The 15,566-nt window shown below is 32.0% G+C and overlaps 1 protein-coding gene across 1 annotated transcript in view; it reads right to left on the bottom strand.

Moving 5' to 3' along the window:
• The window catches only part of LOC129224901 (chymotrypsin B-like), a 63,607-nt gene extending 48,296 nt beyond the window's left edge, over window positions 1–15,311 (bottom strand). Inside the window, exon 1 of the mRNA XM_054859447.1 lies at window positions 15,213–15,311. Coding sequence (XP_054715422.1) covers window positions 15,213–15,311 — 99 coding nt within the window. The remainder of the gene's footprint in view (window positions 1–15,212) is intronic.
• Window positions 15,312–15,566: the final 255 nt, after the last annotated feature.

The raw sequence follows: 15,566 nt of genomic DNA, 5'->3' as shown, positions 1-15,566 counted from the left end.
GGCCAAGATCAACAAGCAGACTAAGGATGTCTATGCAAGTTTTTTTTTTTTTTTTACTAAAAGACTGCATTGTGAGAGGTGTCATTTTAATCAAACTATTCCAGTGGTTCCCTAGATGAACGCTTGCAGATATACTTCAAGCCCGTTTAAAATCATCTCCTTTTAGGAGCTCTGTACGGTCTCTGTACCTTAAGAACACTTTGGAAAGCCTCATATTCCTTGAATTCCCATGGTCATTACACATTTCCGTTTCCAATATAAGTAATTGAAATTCCCAATGAAAAAATTTCTTATTTATCACTATCATTAACACTGAATATACAATTATGCGCAGTTCGACATTTGGTTTAGAAAGATTATATTGTTCCCGGAGAAGAAAAGGTTGGTCTCCCTTGATTAGGAATGAAGTAAATCATTTCTTTCAAAACCGCATAAATAGTGCATGCCATTATATTTAAATAAACCAAAAAAACTGCATAATATTTATTTAAGACAGAATTTTTTTCAACCCGAACAAATTCGGTACGGACCTTTAGTTTCTTATAATTTCCTTACTTTGTCGAAATAACATTTTTCGCATTTCATTTCTCACATCACTGAAAAGGCTAAATGAAAGGCTAGATGGAAGGTTACCTTTAAACCAATAAGATAATTCATTCAGAATGGTGTTTGTAACTATTATTCAATAGTTTTAGATAATTATATGATTCTTTTGGAGTTTTTCTTCAGTTTTGTCTTAATACTTGTAAAACAGAGTGGAGAAATATGGATAAAAATGAAAAATAAAGAGAAGAGTCAAAAATAAAGAGCTCTAGAATAAAAGTTATTCTTATACGCCTAAAAAATTTACTAAGCTTTGAACAAGTACGAAATAGTGACACTAAACGAATTTATGATTTTTTCATCTAACCCTTTCAGTTCAAATGGAGTTAAGTTGTTGATGTATCCAGTTTAAATGAGAACCAGAACAACTCCAGGTATGTATGTATATATATATATATATATATATATATATATATATATATATATATATATATATATATATATATATATATATATATATATATATATATATATATATATATATATATATATTACAAAGCTTTAGGTCGCTTAATTGATATTCAGTGTTGAATGATTTTTTAACATCCTTCACATTTGAAGTAATAGTTCAAAATGTGACAATACTCTAGGATTTAAGACAGAGTATTACGGCTCAGTCCAGAAAACCGTTAGATATTATTATCTTTTTTTCACAGAATCGTACGTCCCATAACCATGTTGTCACTTGCTGTTTTAAGAACAGCCTAGCAAGTAAGCATCATTTTATTTAACACTAAATGTCGATAACAGACTTGGGGATCAATATGTGGCGTCAGCAATTATTTGCACCTACAGTTAATACAAGTTCAGGAAGGAAAACGACATTTTCTTCCGTCTCCTGTACCTGTGGTGAAGTGCTAGTCATGCTAAATGACAAATACAATTATGTAGCTAACCCGTGTGTATAATTTGCTTTCAGTGGAAGGAATTCAAAATCCGGCTTTTTGAGGTTCTTTTTTTTTTCTCTTGAAACAGCAAAAATGTGACTTTTTTTCGAAATTTTTAGAACGAAGTCTTGCTTTTCAAATTTGGTAAAACATTAAGAAATTTATGGCGCTTCCACAAAAAAAAAGAAAAAAAAAAAAGCGCCTTTGAGAATTATAAAAACGATTTGCACAGTTTTAGAAAAACTTTTTTTTATTTCAATGTAACAGCAATTGAGGCAGTGAGAAACAAAGGGATGTAAGTGGCAAAATTAAAAATTTGGAGATATCCATTGCAAATAGTAGGGAAACCTTCCCTCTGTCTTGGGGCAACAGATAGTGGTAGTAGCCCTGGTAGGTTTTGTTTTACAGCATGAAAAACTTTTCAATGAAAGCCTACCTAGGACCTTACCTTTAAAACGCGTTTTAAACAAAACTTGAAAATATCCACTTACAATCCCTTTGCTTCTCACTGCCTCAATGGGGTCGTTTACAAAATTTTAAAGGTATTTGTTTCTGAAAAAGCATGCTTAAAACATAGGATCTGACCATTTTTTAAATAATTTAAGTTAAATATTAAAAAAAAAAACTTAAATCGGTCATCTTTTATTGTTTACATTTCTTGCCGATGACATCACAAATGATGAAATGCCATTCAGAATTGCCATTTTCTCAGTGCAAAATATTTAATTCGCATCTTTACTCACGTGTATTGACAGCGATATGGTTGATAGCAAGCATATAGCGCAATTTTCATTCGCTGCTTGATTATCATAAACGTGGAAACGTAGTAGCAACATGCGGCAAAGTGCATCATTTGTAAGGTCTTGAAGACCACGCCTTGTTTGAAAAATCGGACATTTTAAAAAATTAATGTAAAAAAAGCTGTTGGGAAAATGAAAGTATTTTCTGGGTCCATGCTATTCTTTTTGCTCATTCTATCCATTTCTATGACTAAAAGTAGTACTTTTGACTAAAGGAAACCATCCCATTTTGGTTTTGAATCCTGTCCCCGATGAATTAAGGGTATTCTACTATATGAGCGCATCTGTCTATGTGCATGTAACCCTTTCTTCTCCGGACTGTCAGTGTCAAATAGGTCAATTCTGGTGCCGTTATAGATACAGAAATTCCAGGGCAGATCACTCCACCCTGTTTCATTTCTTTGAACCTTAAGGGGCCGGAGATATTAATTGGCAAATAGAGTTTACAGGGCATCCACGGGAAAAAGCATTAAAATCGTCAATTGTCACAAGTCGCTTGTGGGCATTGAGCCACCGCCCATGCTTTCGAATCAAAATAAATACACATAACAGTAATATCGTAAGTTTTTGTTAGTAGTAGAGTAAATATGAACCGATTTTTTTTTTTTTTTAAACTCACGACATAGAACCTATTTAAGCTCGAAATATTTTTTTTCACACAAAATATACCAAAGATTTTACATTATTAAAATATTAAAAAAATAAGTATTACTAAAATAATATGTAAAGAAATATACAAACAAATCAATTTTCTACATCTGTCGTATTGATATTTGAATAGCAACAAAATTCCTTACAATTTGACATTTGTTCCTTTAGAAAACATTTAAAAATATATAATAAGTCTTTTTAGTAAATAGTGCTTAAAAAATAATGCCTAGAATAAGATTCTTAACTGATTGCAGATTTTGTTTTTAAGATCGTACAGTACTTTACAAATACTTCACCTATATTAGGATAGATAAAACCGCGACTAAGACTTCGATTTTGCAATTCATTACAATAGTCATTGGGAAAGAAACATGCCTTTACGTATCTCAGATTAATGCGTGTTATGAAATAGAAAATTGAATCTTTTATATACTGGAGAAAAATGAGTGTTGAAATGATTCAATTTTTATTTTTCAACATTTAGTCGTCTATTGTTTTAGTAATGCAACTTTCTGTTTCATGCGAAAGTGGCAACTCTAAACGAAGAATTTAAAAAATGAAGGTTAGACAAGGAAATACGTTCCAAAGCAAAGATAACCGTTAAAGTTTTCTTCAGTCAATTTGAAAATGATTTGTAGAGTGCTAAAAACGAAAAAAAAAAAAAATCGGAGGAAAAACTGAGCGGCAAGGCAAATTTGTGTGGGAAAAATTTTTTAAATCTGTTTTTTGTGGGGCCTTTTTTTAATAGTTGGACGGGTAAAAAAATAAAAAACATTCGATACGGGGGAAAATTGAAGAACATACAAAGCCTGAACTAATGAAGGAATTTGACGTGAATTTGGTAGAAGTCATAATCTAAGGAAATAAACTTTTTTCCTTAGGTTATGTATAGAAAGGTTTTGAATCGTTGATTTAGATGTAAAATATATACCAGTTAGGGAATATCACCTAAGTATTCAGGAAATTTCGTCCAAAATTGGTTCTTAAAATTTTCGCCGACATTAAGACTTTATATCTCGATTACGGGGAAACTGGTAGCGTCAAAAAATATCTACAGTGGCTCCCAAAAGTCTTCGTACACCTATGACTTTCAACGAAATAGGCCCCAATATATTGGTTAGATTTAATATTTTGGAATAAGTATTTAATTATAAGATCTATGATCAATTTTTAACAAAACTACATGAAAAGTTTTTAAAAAATACTAAAACTTAATTTTTTAAAAATCAAAAACCGAAAAGTGCCGGAAATTTTATCTCACAAAAGTTTTGTACACTTTATAAAATGTCTATATATTATTGAATAATCAAACTTTGGATTAAGTTATTAATTAGTAGAATATCATACAGTATTAATAACACCTTTTAAACACCTGGCAATAGATTTCATTCTATTTCTTTCTTTTTTTTGCGTAATTTCTGAGTAAGTGTTCAACCACACTTCGAGTCTTACTGTTTCTAGTTCTATTTTCGTTTTAAAGCCCTATTTTCGTAATCTAGCCTCCAGATATCTCTAGATACATTACATAATGTTAAAATCTGGAGATTGAGGGGGTATTTTCTAAACTTTAGGACAATTTTCGAGGAACTAGATGCAAACGTTGAAAACCGTGTGCTTCTTATCGTTATCTTGATAAAAAAACAAAGTTTTTTTCAATAACCAAACTTTTGGCTAAGAGTTCAAAATTGTTTTTTAAAATATTTAAAGGAACAACATGATTCATTATTTCATCAAAAAATTACAAACTACCAAGTCCTGATGCTGATATGCACCCTCACACTAGAACACCTTCACCGTCCTGATTAACTGATCCAAATAAGTTCTTAAGATTAAGTTCTTAATTTTTTCTTCTCCTTACAGTTATACAACAATTTAACCAAAAATATTGAATTAATTTTTATCTGTAAGTAAGACGTGATTCTAAAACGTCTTTAGCTTATTTATCATTGATTTTACGACGAAAAGCGTAAGCTTTCTGCTTTTCGCACGACCAAGAAAATTTCTGAGGGAAGAGGTCCCATTTAATCCAGCTAATCATAGAACTTGGTGAACAATTTTAGGTGGAAATTAAATGTAAAATGTTTCATTTAACTCTGCAGAAACTTTTACAGCACTCAAATGTGTAATTTTTATAATTTTTTTGACTTTAAATCTCCGATCACGTTTTGTCAACTTCGCCGGTTGACCTTTTCTTACCTTGTTTCCGGTCCGATTGCTTTCTTTAAAGCATTTTACTTTACTATACGAACAAATAAATTAACTAATTTAGAGACATTTCAAACCAATTTACCACTACTGTGGGAAAAAAAATTCAAATTTTGAATGGTGTTTGCGGTTTTTTACGAATACCAGCCATTTTACACTAATAAGCACAATATTAAAGAATAAATAAACAAAAAATTAAAGCCAAATGACTTAAAAGGGTTAACACAATGCAAAAATATTAATAAAACGGCATGTGATAATTTTAATCATGAATTTATTCGAAAATATTTGAGTGTACGATGACTTTTGTGGCGTGTTCTTCGTTTTCTGACCCATTTCAAAAAGAGCATCCGTCAATATTTTGGAAAAAAACAATAGGTTGTATTTAGAATGATATAGGAATGACGTGAAAAAATATTGGACTTCATATTCGAATTCAGTTTCGAGTTATTTTGGTTTTACTAAAAAATTTCAAAGTGTACGAACACTTTTGGGAGCCACTGTATAAATCCTAAGATAGTTTTTTAAAAAATGTAGTGTTCAGTCTGAAAGCGATGATATATTTGTTACTGAAGTGCGTCTTTATTGAGGAACGTAAAAATAAATTGAAGATGAAGAAACGTATCCTTATACAGAGCGAAAACAAAACAATCTTTAGTGTATACTTTATTGAGAAAAACAGTGTTACTTAAATGTTTTTGACAAAATGTGTTCTACCTTTTTAGAGCTCTAGTCGCATCTTATGCATCAAATCTACAGCAATATGATTATTATCTGTACAAAATTAGCTGTACAAGTTCTGCAAGAAATAAAGGAATACTATAGTCTACCCTTGGATGATGTGGAATTGACAAACGTCTCATTAAGACGATTCTAAGAGATAATTTACAGCGACTCTGTTTCATTTAGAGGCTAAGATACATCTGCAAAAAGCTGGCATTAAAAAAAAAAAAATAGATGTGCCCATTTTCGCCTGTAAACGAGCTCTTTGCCTTTCCATTGCATTTGTAGTCACTCTGTATTAATGAATTTTACGGAATAAAACTTAATATTATGCTTTAAATGCGGAGCCCTCATGCCTTTGTTCGTGCATTAAAAAGTACTTAATATTTGCTGATCATCCTCGATATAATTACTTAAAAGAAAACAATATAAAAACAAAGATTGAACTGCAGCTTTAACTAATCAAAGCTTGGGTACTTTGCAAGATTGGCAATAAGTGATGGCGGTATTAGTGTTGTTCGATTCAATTGGAGATATAATTACTTTAAACAATATGAAAAACATAAAAAAGATTGAGTTACAGTCTTTATTTAAAGAAGATGATAGACTGCTTGAGTATTTAGCAAGATTGACAATAAGTAATGTAGCTTTTTAGTGCTGCTTGATTCATTTGGAAGATTATTTTACATCTTAAGGTCATTTTTAATTGCGTTTAACGATTTGTATCAGTTACTTGAAGGATTCTTTTAAATTTTAATAGACCATTTGAAAGGATTTTAGCATCAAGATTTTGGAAAACACACCCTTGCAGCAGTATTCCAACAACTAAGTCTGAAAAGATTTAAATCAAAAGTGAACATGACATGTTATTCTGAATTACAAAAAAGAAAAATGAACAAATCGAAATTCAGTAGACCTCAAGCAAAATGAGAAAGACAAACAAGTTTGTTATGATACCGGAGAGGATAATATGAAAAGTCACTCAGTGAACGCGCTCTACACTCATGGATACGCGAAGTACGATTGCACTTCTTTTTTTTTTCTGGTTCTCATTTTATTGAATCCGGATGTAATGTTTGTACCTCAAAGAGCCTGAAGGACGTAAGCCACATTATGCTAATTTTACAGGGGAGAAGAAAAAAATCTTCTTGCGCATTCAAAGGATCGAACACCGCACATTTTTTTTTACACTGGTAAAAAATTGAAAATGATTTTTTAGAAGAATTACGTTCACATGGCTCAATGCGGAGTAAGTTATGCACGCGGAGTTATGCAGTGCACAAATAAACGAAAAATCGAAATTTTTAGACTTACGTCCTTTTTGTTCTGAGGTACAGATTTGTAGATTTAAAAACGAAAAATGTTCACATCGTTCATTTTTAATTATGACACTAAGAACGTAGCTATAAGAACGCCGATCATTCCCTCTTTATTTGATTAAATGTACATATCCTGTGAGTTTGTGCAATGAATTTCGGTATTATATAATCACCGTCGCATCTAAATTTCATGATAAAGCTATATTTGACAGAGCTTTATTCAAACGACACACGTGTTTAAACCAGAAGAGAGAGAATACAATGTGATAAAAGTGATGCTAAAATGGGCTAATATTTTTGATAAAATAACAAAACTATATAATAAAAGCATTTTTATTTTGAAAAAAATAAGAAAAGTATGATAAATAATGCAAAACTAACTATATATATTCTTAATGACCCTAAAGTGCAGCAAATAGCGTTAATTGGTGACCACCTGTTTCGTTTCTTCAATCTTCTGACAGTACAGAAAGTTACTAGTAAAACAGTATAATTACTGTTTCCAGTTAGTTTCTTATCAGATTTATTTGATGGGAATTAGTAGTATGGAAAATTTTTACTTAGATAAAGTTTTGCGATTTATCTGTAAAAATGGTTTTCATGAAAGAAACGTGATTTTTTCGCATTGAAGTATCTGTTTTTTTTTAAATGTAAAATCTGAATTAGTTGGTAAAAAAAAGTATCCAGGAACGCAAACCACAATAAAATTGTAACTATGACGACGAAAATTCGTCCTTCTGAATAAATATTAAGAAATCGAGCTAGACTTGTTCTTGTTGTCATGATAATCGGAAAAAAACATTGAACGTCAAAAACGTTCAAGTTAGGACTATAAGCAATTCGTGACTGCTCAAAAAAAAAAAAAAAAAAAAAGGCATTCATCTACGAAAACTTGCCCATAATGAATTTCAACGAAAATGGGAACGGTATTATTTTCTTTTCTTTGTAATTGCTTTTTTTTTTTCTTGTTTCAACGTATATGTGCAGTTATTGATTTTTAGTATTTCTTCTTATTGTTATTTACAATGAAGAAAAAGGATATTTGCCTTCTAAATTCTCCTTTTATTACATATTTTATTGAAATTACTGAAGAGAAAATAATAATAAGGAATTGAAAAGAATTTTACTGCTAATCCTTAGTACAGACAGATTCAAGAGCAAACAAACAATGTTTAGGAAAAGGTGATTTCCGGTCTGAAAATGGATGCTTTTTTCTAAGCGAGTATCATCACATTTTCAACAACCTTATCACGTTGATTAGTAGAGTTTGCAGACAATTTGTAGTTCGGTGTATCTGCTTTGAGAACTTCATTTAATGATACGTGTTCTTGAATCCAGCCTTTGAAATCAGACAGCTTAGTAAACATTACTTTTCCAGTAATTTGACAAGTTTCAGTTCCATGAGAAACTACTCCAGTTATGTAAAAGAGCTTCCCATCGTTGTACAACAATGGTCCTCCAGAATCACCCTGAAAAAACATAAATCTACTTTTACTATATATATATATATATAATATATATATATATATATATATATATATATATATATATATATATATATATATATATATATATATATATATATATATATATATATCTTCAGAGCAACAGTAAGATATGTTAGTGCGATTTCTGGGGACGAAATATCTTATTTTTGCTCTGAGGCGATGATATATTATATACAAGTTTATTACATATAAAGTCCTGAAATAGACACACTGATTTCAAAGATTTATAATAGGAACACTGTTAATGATAAAAAACAAATTCTTGCGAAAAATCCTTCTGGTGGGTCGTAAATCTTCAGAGTTCCAAATTTTAGTTCAAAATTTATTGATTAACGATTTTTCCTCCGATTACGCATGTGGATTGCTGCCGGCGGCAGTAGACATTTTGAAAATATTGTTGGGTGATTTTGTTAATTGGAAACATATTTAGAAAAACTATGATGTAGTTTTCTATCTTTCTTTGATTAGCAGTCTTATGATCTGCAACGCCATCTTTCGGAAAATTCTTGCACTAAAACTTGAAGCTTTGAGTTCAAAGGAGACTGCATACCACAGGAGTTTTCTGAAGGAATTATTTTTTTATCATTAACCGTTTTCCTGTTATACATTTTGGAAAACAGTCAGTATATTTCAGGATACCATATATATATATATATATATATATATATATATATATATATATATATATATATATATATATATATATATATATATATATATATATACACACACATATGTATATTCCATGTATATACACACACATACACACACACACACATATATATATATGCATATGTATATATATAATATATATATATATATATATATATATATATATATATATATATATATAAGTAAATTACGTCTTTTATGCAGAATGCCTTGTCGGTAAAATAAATGGATAAATTAAGTCAAGTTCACTTGCACTTGATTCAGTTTCAGTACAACGCATATTTGGCACCGCATATATGCACAGAGGCTATATTACTACAAAATGTCTATTGCTATGAAGTTGTTGATTCATTAATTTAAACTCATGTACGAAGTCATCAAGCAAGTACTTTTACTTCTACTAACTATAATTTAGAAAGATTAAATACATAATGTCAAATAAAAAGAATATCAAGATCCTAATTTGAATTTTTAAGGAATAGGAAAGTTTTCCTTTGAAGTTTAACATATTAACGGTGCTAAAAGGTTACACCTTTAGGATTTTCAAAATTTTGAAGTCCACGAAATGAGGTAAAAGTGCGCTGCATATTTACAGTTCTCCTAACCTTGTATGTTGAACATTATATATTGTACCAGGAATAAATGGCGAAAAACAGTAAGCAAAAAGTAATACTTCATTTTGTTGTAGGTAGGGTTGGCCGGAATTCGCAAACAGTAAAAATTTTATTGCTTGCGCGCTGCTTGCTAATAATTCCTATTGCAAAACGGAATGTAATGTTTTCGCTTTCAGTTAATCCACTGTTTCTCTGTGGCACAGTTATAGCACTCCCAGCTCTGATAAAATTTGTTTAAATTGAGATACTGGTAGATGCTTAGCGAACGCTTATGTAATCCCATTTTGAATGGGTATATATTTTGCTTTGAAAATTCCTTCCTGTTACAGTTTCTCAACAGATACTATTTGATGTTTATAGCTTTTCATATAGAGTTATTTCTATCAGTTTATTATAGATTAATTATTGATAAACTGTACTGGAATGATGTAATGGGTTGTTTTCGAGAAAATATCTCTAAGCTACATTGGATACAGATACATATTCTGCTATGCCGATGAGAAAAACCATTTTTTCTTTTGAACCATTTTTTTCTTCTTGAAATTCAATTTTCTCCAATTTTGAAGACATTTCCTCCACTGATTTTCTTGTCACTGAATTTCATCACAAATCAACATTTTTATATATTTTCATTATTGGCTCATCTTTCCTTAGTTAAAATTAAACCCTTTGTCGTTTTAGGTACCGATTGACTCACTCAGATGCTAACTCCCTTCATTTTCCATTTCTTCTAGAAAGAAAATTTCCAGCTAGTAACCATTCGAATCTTGTCACACATGCAGTGGATAGTAACCCTACAAATGCTTGTTGGTGCCGCGGGCTTTCTGATGGCTTGTCATCTGATCCTTTTAGTTTAGTACTATACCTACTTTCTGTAGGAGCATAGGTTGGTTTTGTTTCACTTAAGTTTAATTTCTTAATTACCTCTTCTATTTTTTGTATCTGATGCAGACAATAACCTATATTTACTGCTTTTCAGTATCTATTTATAGATGTTTAATTTTACATCTAGATTTAAACTTCAAAGTGTTATCCTACACTGTAAAAAAATTCCGAAACGTTACTGGTTATTTCCGTGAAACATCTCGGGATTTCACACGTTTTCACTTGCTTCCCCGTACAAACAAGTATTTTAGCAAAAAAGTTTCCTGAATCGCTACAAGTTGCCCGCGTGCAGACTTTTCACTGTTGTGGAAAATATTTTTAGCAACCAGTTTAAAGATTGAATGAACGTGTTTAATAAGTGTAACGGCCGAAAGTTGCTTACTGCCTGTCCAGATTTGACTAAGCTCCAATGCGAGCGTAAAAGTCAATGGATAGCTATAGCTTTGCAATACAGGAATTGCAGGCAAGAGATATGCTTGGTTCCTTCTTTCGTAGCTTTGGCCGCGGTCGCTTTGATTTTTATGGAGACTTCTTGGTAAATAAGGAAGCTTCTAATCAATTACACTAAACCTACTTAATTTTTTCAGAAGGTTCTAGAGACATGACTGGTTTTACCAGGGGAGATTTTGCACTTCTTCAGAAAGTTTCAAAGTTAATTTCAGAAAGGTTACTGACTTTTAGCGGAAAACGATCCTGGTTTTCCCAAGATGTGTTACAGGAAGAAATTGGGCACATCAGCTGCCTATTATTTTCCAGGAACGTTTCTGAATCGTTTTTACAGTGTAGCATGCTTATTGTCCAATCGTGTGTCCCCGTCAGTTAGGACACCATCGACATGAAGTATTACATACAAAGTCAATAAACCGCAGTCTAGAAACCTGTGATATAGGCAATTAATTTCTTGCTGACAATGTATTTTTAACTTTGTTTACAGCAGCGTCATTTCAACGTTAGTTAACTATGACTAGGTACCTGGATTTGCAATATTGCTAGATTGTCTTACAGGATTATCTCCTCAATCCAAAAACCTTTCTGCTTAAAATTGCCAAATGTTTCCAAACAGTATCAAATGATGTCCTTAATAGTCTTACCGGTAAACCTTAACCTCACATTCAGTTGAAATACGCTGCCATCGATTACACACTAAGAAACTGCGCATCAATTCAGTTACTTACGATTAGAGCTGATGACTAGAATATTATTTCAATCTTCATCAGTTTATACTTCGACTCACTATTACTGAAGATTAAATCGAGTGATCGACGCACCTTCAATATTTGCACAGATGGCTTAAAACTGAATCAGGTTTAGCATGTGCCTTCCTCGCCAAGAAGTAAATGAAAAATATCATTTTGAATTCCTGGACTATTCACCTCAACGATTCTGTCTGCCAAATCGAAATTAAAACCATCAAACTCTCCACCGATTGCATTTAAGACTATCACATACTTGATAACTTTTCGGACCATAAATTCAATATCAAGTCTGATAGTTTACCAGTCAGTAAAGATTTCCTCATCTGCAAACCTATATTCACTACCATTTTTTACCTCCATGTTGGTCTACCCTATGTCGACCAGCTTGCCGAAGATGCAACTTAGTCTTTTGTGACTTTACACTTTCTTTCCAACCTCTTGTGTCAACAAAGAAATTACTAATTTCCTCCTTAACGCCTGTCGATCATACTGGGACCGTTCTCCTAACGCTCGCTGGACACATATTATGAATCTTGTCTCTCTGTCTCGAAACCAAACCTCACATATAATCCATTTCAAACGATCATGGGTTTACCGAACTCTTACTTCCATAAACGATAATAACGTATAATGGTGTATGATAAGGACGATTAATGTTTCTGTCAAAGAAGTATGTTATACTCAAACAGCAAAATTATTTATGATCTGAAAATGTATACATACATATCAATAATCTGCATGAATCTGATAAATAATAAATTTTATATTGTTTAAAAGGATACAAAATTTGATTATCTGAAATTGAGCTTACTTTGCATGGAGAACTTCCAAATTGATCCCCAGTAGTGCACAAGACCCCGTTTAGGTTTGTATGTTGCGCACATTCAGCATGTGACAAAACCCTCAGTGGCGTTTGCCTCAATATAGGATTTTTGCCTGAAATAAACAAATTTAACTTATAAGAAGTGAGGTTTAGGGCGGTTGACGTCAGTAACTAAAATTATTTTTCGAAATCATGGACCATGTTTCGTTCAGGATATTTTTGGTTTTGAGAAATCATTTCGCATAGACCGTGGCCTTCAAGTCCGGAAGTAATTGTAAGACAAAAAACTTGACCTTTTTTTCTTTAAGTATGACTTTTACTCGCATTTTATTTGAGGAAAGTATTTTGTAAATTCTGTAAAAAGTACATATCTTTCGGTAACAAATATTGACTTAAAAAGTAACATTAATAATTTACTTGTAATTTGTTTCAGAAATTCTTAAAACAAATAATGCATAATATTATGCAGTACTATCAGACATAAGGCAAAGCTAAAAGAAAAGTAAGACAAACAGCGTTAGAAAAAGCACAAATTTGCAAATTACAGCAGACACGTGTTTCGGCGTTATAGGGAACGCCTTTTTCAATACAAAAAATAATGAGCTTCGGATGTCTTTTCATAGCACAAAGGTATTTATTTATCTTAAAGCTAAAAGAGTTTGCACACAATTTAACTGACTACTAACAAGCCATCCAGTGCTGTGGTTTTTAACTAAGCAACTCAAACCTTGAAACATTTTTTAATTTTTTTTGGCATAAAATCTAAAATGTGCTACGCTTTTTTCGTCGAAACTTGTTAAATAAATTAAAAATCATGTTTAAAAGTGAATTAAGAAAGAATAAGAGCGAATTAAAAGATTGCTGTTTGGCGCATAACAGTTGTAACGAAACCAAGAATGGTAGGAGAAGTTACTCTCAGTAATAAGTACACAACATAATTTTTAACATTAACAGTTGCACATAAATGACATTATTGTAAAGTTTTTGTATGTAAAGTTTATTTTCATTAAAAGTTGTTATTTCAACAAAAAAAAAAAAAAAAAAAAAAAAACAGGACAAATTTTGGAAACTATTAAACGTTATTAATTTCAGAAAAAAAAAGAAAAAGAATCCGAACACGAAAGTTAGAAAGCAATGTGAAATTTCACTAGGTTACTTGATGTTATTAATTTTCTCTACACTGTAAAAAAAAATGTATAAGATTACCAGTATTAATGAGGGTAACGTTACGCAAATTCTGAAGTGTGTAGCATCACTGTTTTAAAAACTCAAACTGTTGTGGGAACCTTGCACTATGGTTTCAGTAGCAGGTAAACTCTTATTAGCAAAGCGAAATTCGTCCTTGGTGGCCGAGCGGTTAAAGCGCCCTTTCTTTTGAGACTCGCGTCGCGTGTTCGGACCTCACTCAGGTCATTTTCTTTCTTAGTGCAATAAAAATGCCTTATTTGTGTATTAAAATAAATAACTAATTGGTGTATATTGGTTGGGTTAATAAGCATGCACTTGGTAAATCGTTTAAGAAAGTCAGACGAAAGCTTAGTTTTTACTAATGCCTTTCAAGCAATTTTTCTGTAAGCATACAGAAAATTCTGGTGTAACCTTACGTAGATATGTGTGAGACGTTATGCTAAAGTTACATTGTCACTGTGTAACCCTTGACAAGCGATGTGTAGCTTTACACCAGTTATATCAGTTAAGTTACTCCAGAGCAGTGGTAGCAGCTAAGCTGCCACCGGATTACGGCTACGGAAAAGTTTTTAGTGTTCCGTAACGGGGGGGGGGGGGCATTTAACGACATGTTACCAAGGACGGATACAAGGGAGGGGCAAATGTTCCTTTCTTGAGGGACCTTAACAGCATACTTTTTTCGAATTAAGGACCTAAAACGAAAGTGTAGGCCATCTTCGATGTGGTGTTAAGGAAATAATCAGGTTCGAATCTCCCTCTTGGAAAACTTTTGGAAACTGAAGTTCCAAAAAACGCAATCTTAGACGACTTTCGATGATGTTAGAGGGAGGGGAATTCGAAAAATTCCGCCGGAAATATACGAAATTTAATTTCTAAAACACAATTTTAGAATACCTCTATCAACAAAAAACTTGACCAAATCTCCATATTTTAGTTGTTTTAAATGAAAATGATGTTTGTGGCACCCCTTTCCCAGCAGGTGTAAATCAGATACGTAGTAAGAGGTCAAGTAAAATAACAATCGCCCCCTCCTTGAAGAATTTCTGGATCTGCCCTTACATGTTACTGTAGAGAAAATAATTAAGATGTTTCTAAATACTTGAAACGTTATTTTTTAAAATATCTAAATTTAACTTACCGCCTGAGCTACTTTCAGTTTTGCCCCATCCAGCCATAACAGCATAGTTGTTTGGATAATCCATGCTTTCACCCTCAGTGAGACACGCAAGGTTGACATCGTTGGAGCACATTACTGCTTTTGTCAGCCTCAGGAGAGCTAGATCGTTGTGTATACCTCTTGGATGATACTTGGGGTATGGAATAACCTGAGCGACATTCATGTCAGGATATTCGCCTTGACTTCTCGAGAGAGCTAGTAGAATCTCGTTTGAACGAAAAAAACATGGCACATGTTGGTAAAACTCATCATAGCATTGTCCATTATTAAGAAATCCATTTTGTGGAACGCTGAAATTATAAGTATGTGAATTTC

This window comes from Uloborus diversus, chromosome 6, assembly GCF_026930045.1.
Source record: "Uloborus diversus isolate 005 chromosome 6, Udiv.v.3.1, whole genome shotgun sequence".
Lineage (NCBI taxonomy): Eukaryota > Metazoa > Arthropoda > Arachnida > Araneae > Uloboridae > Uloborus > Uloborus diversus.
This window is presented reverse-complemented; position numbering and strand designations above follow the sequence as displayed.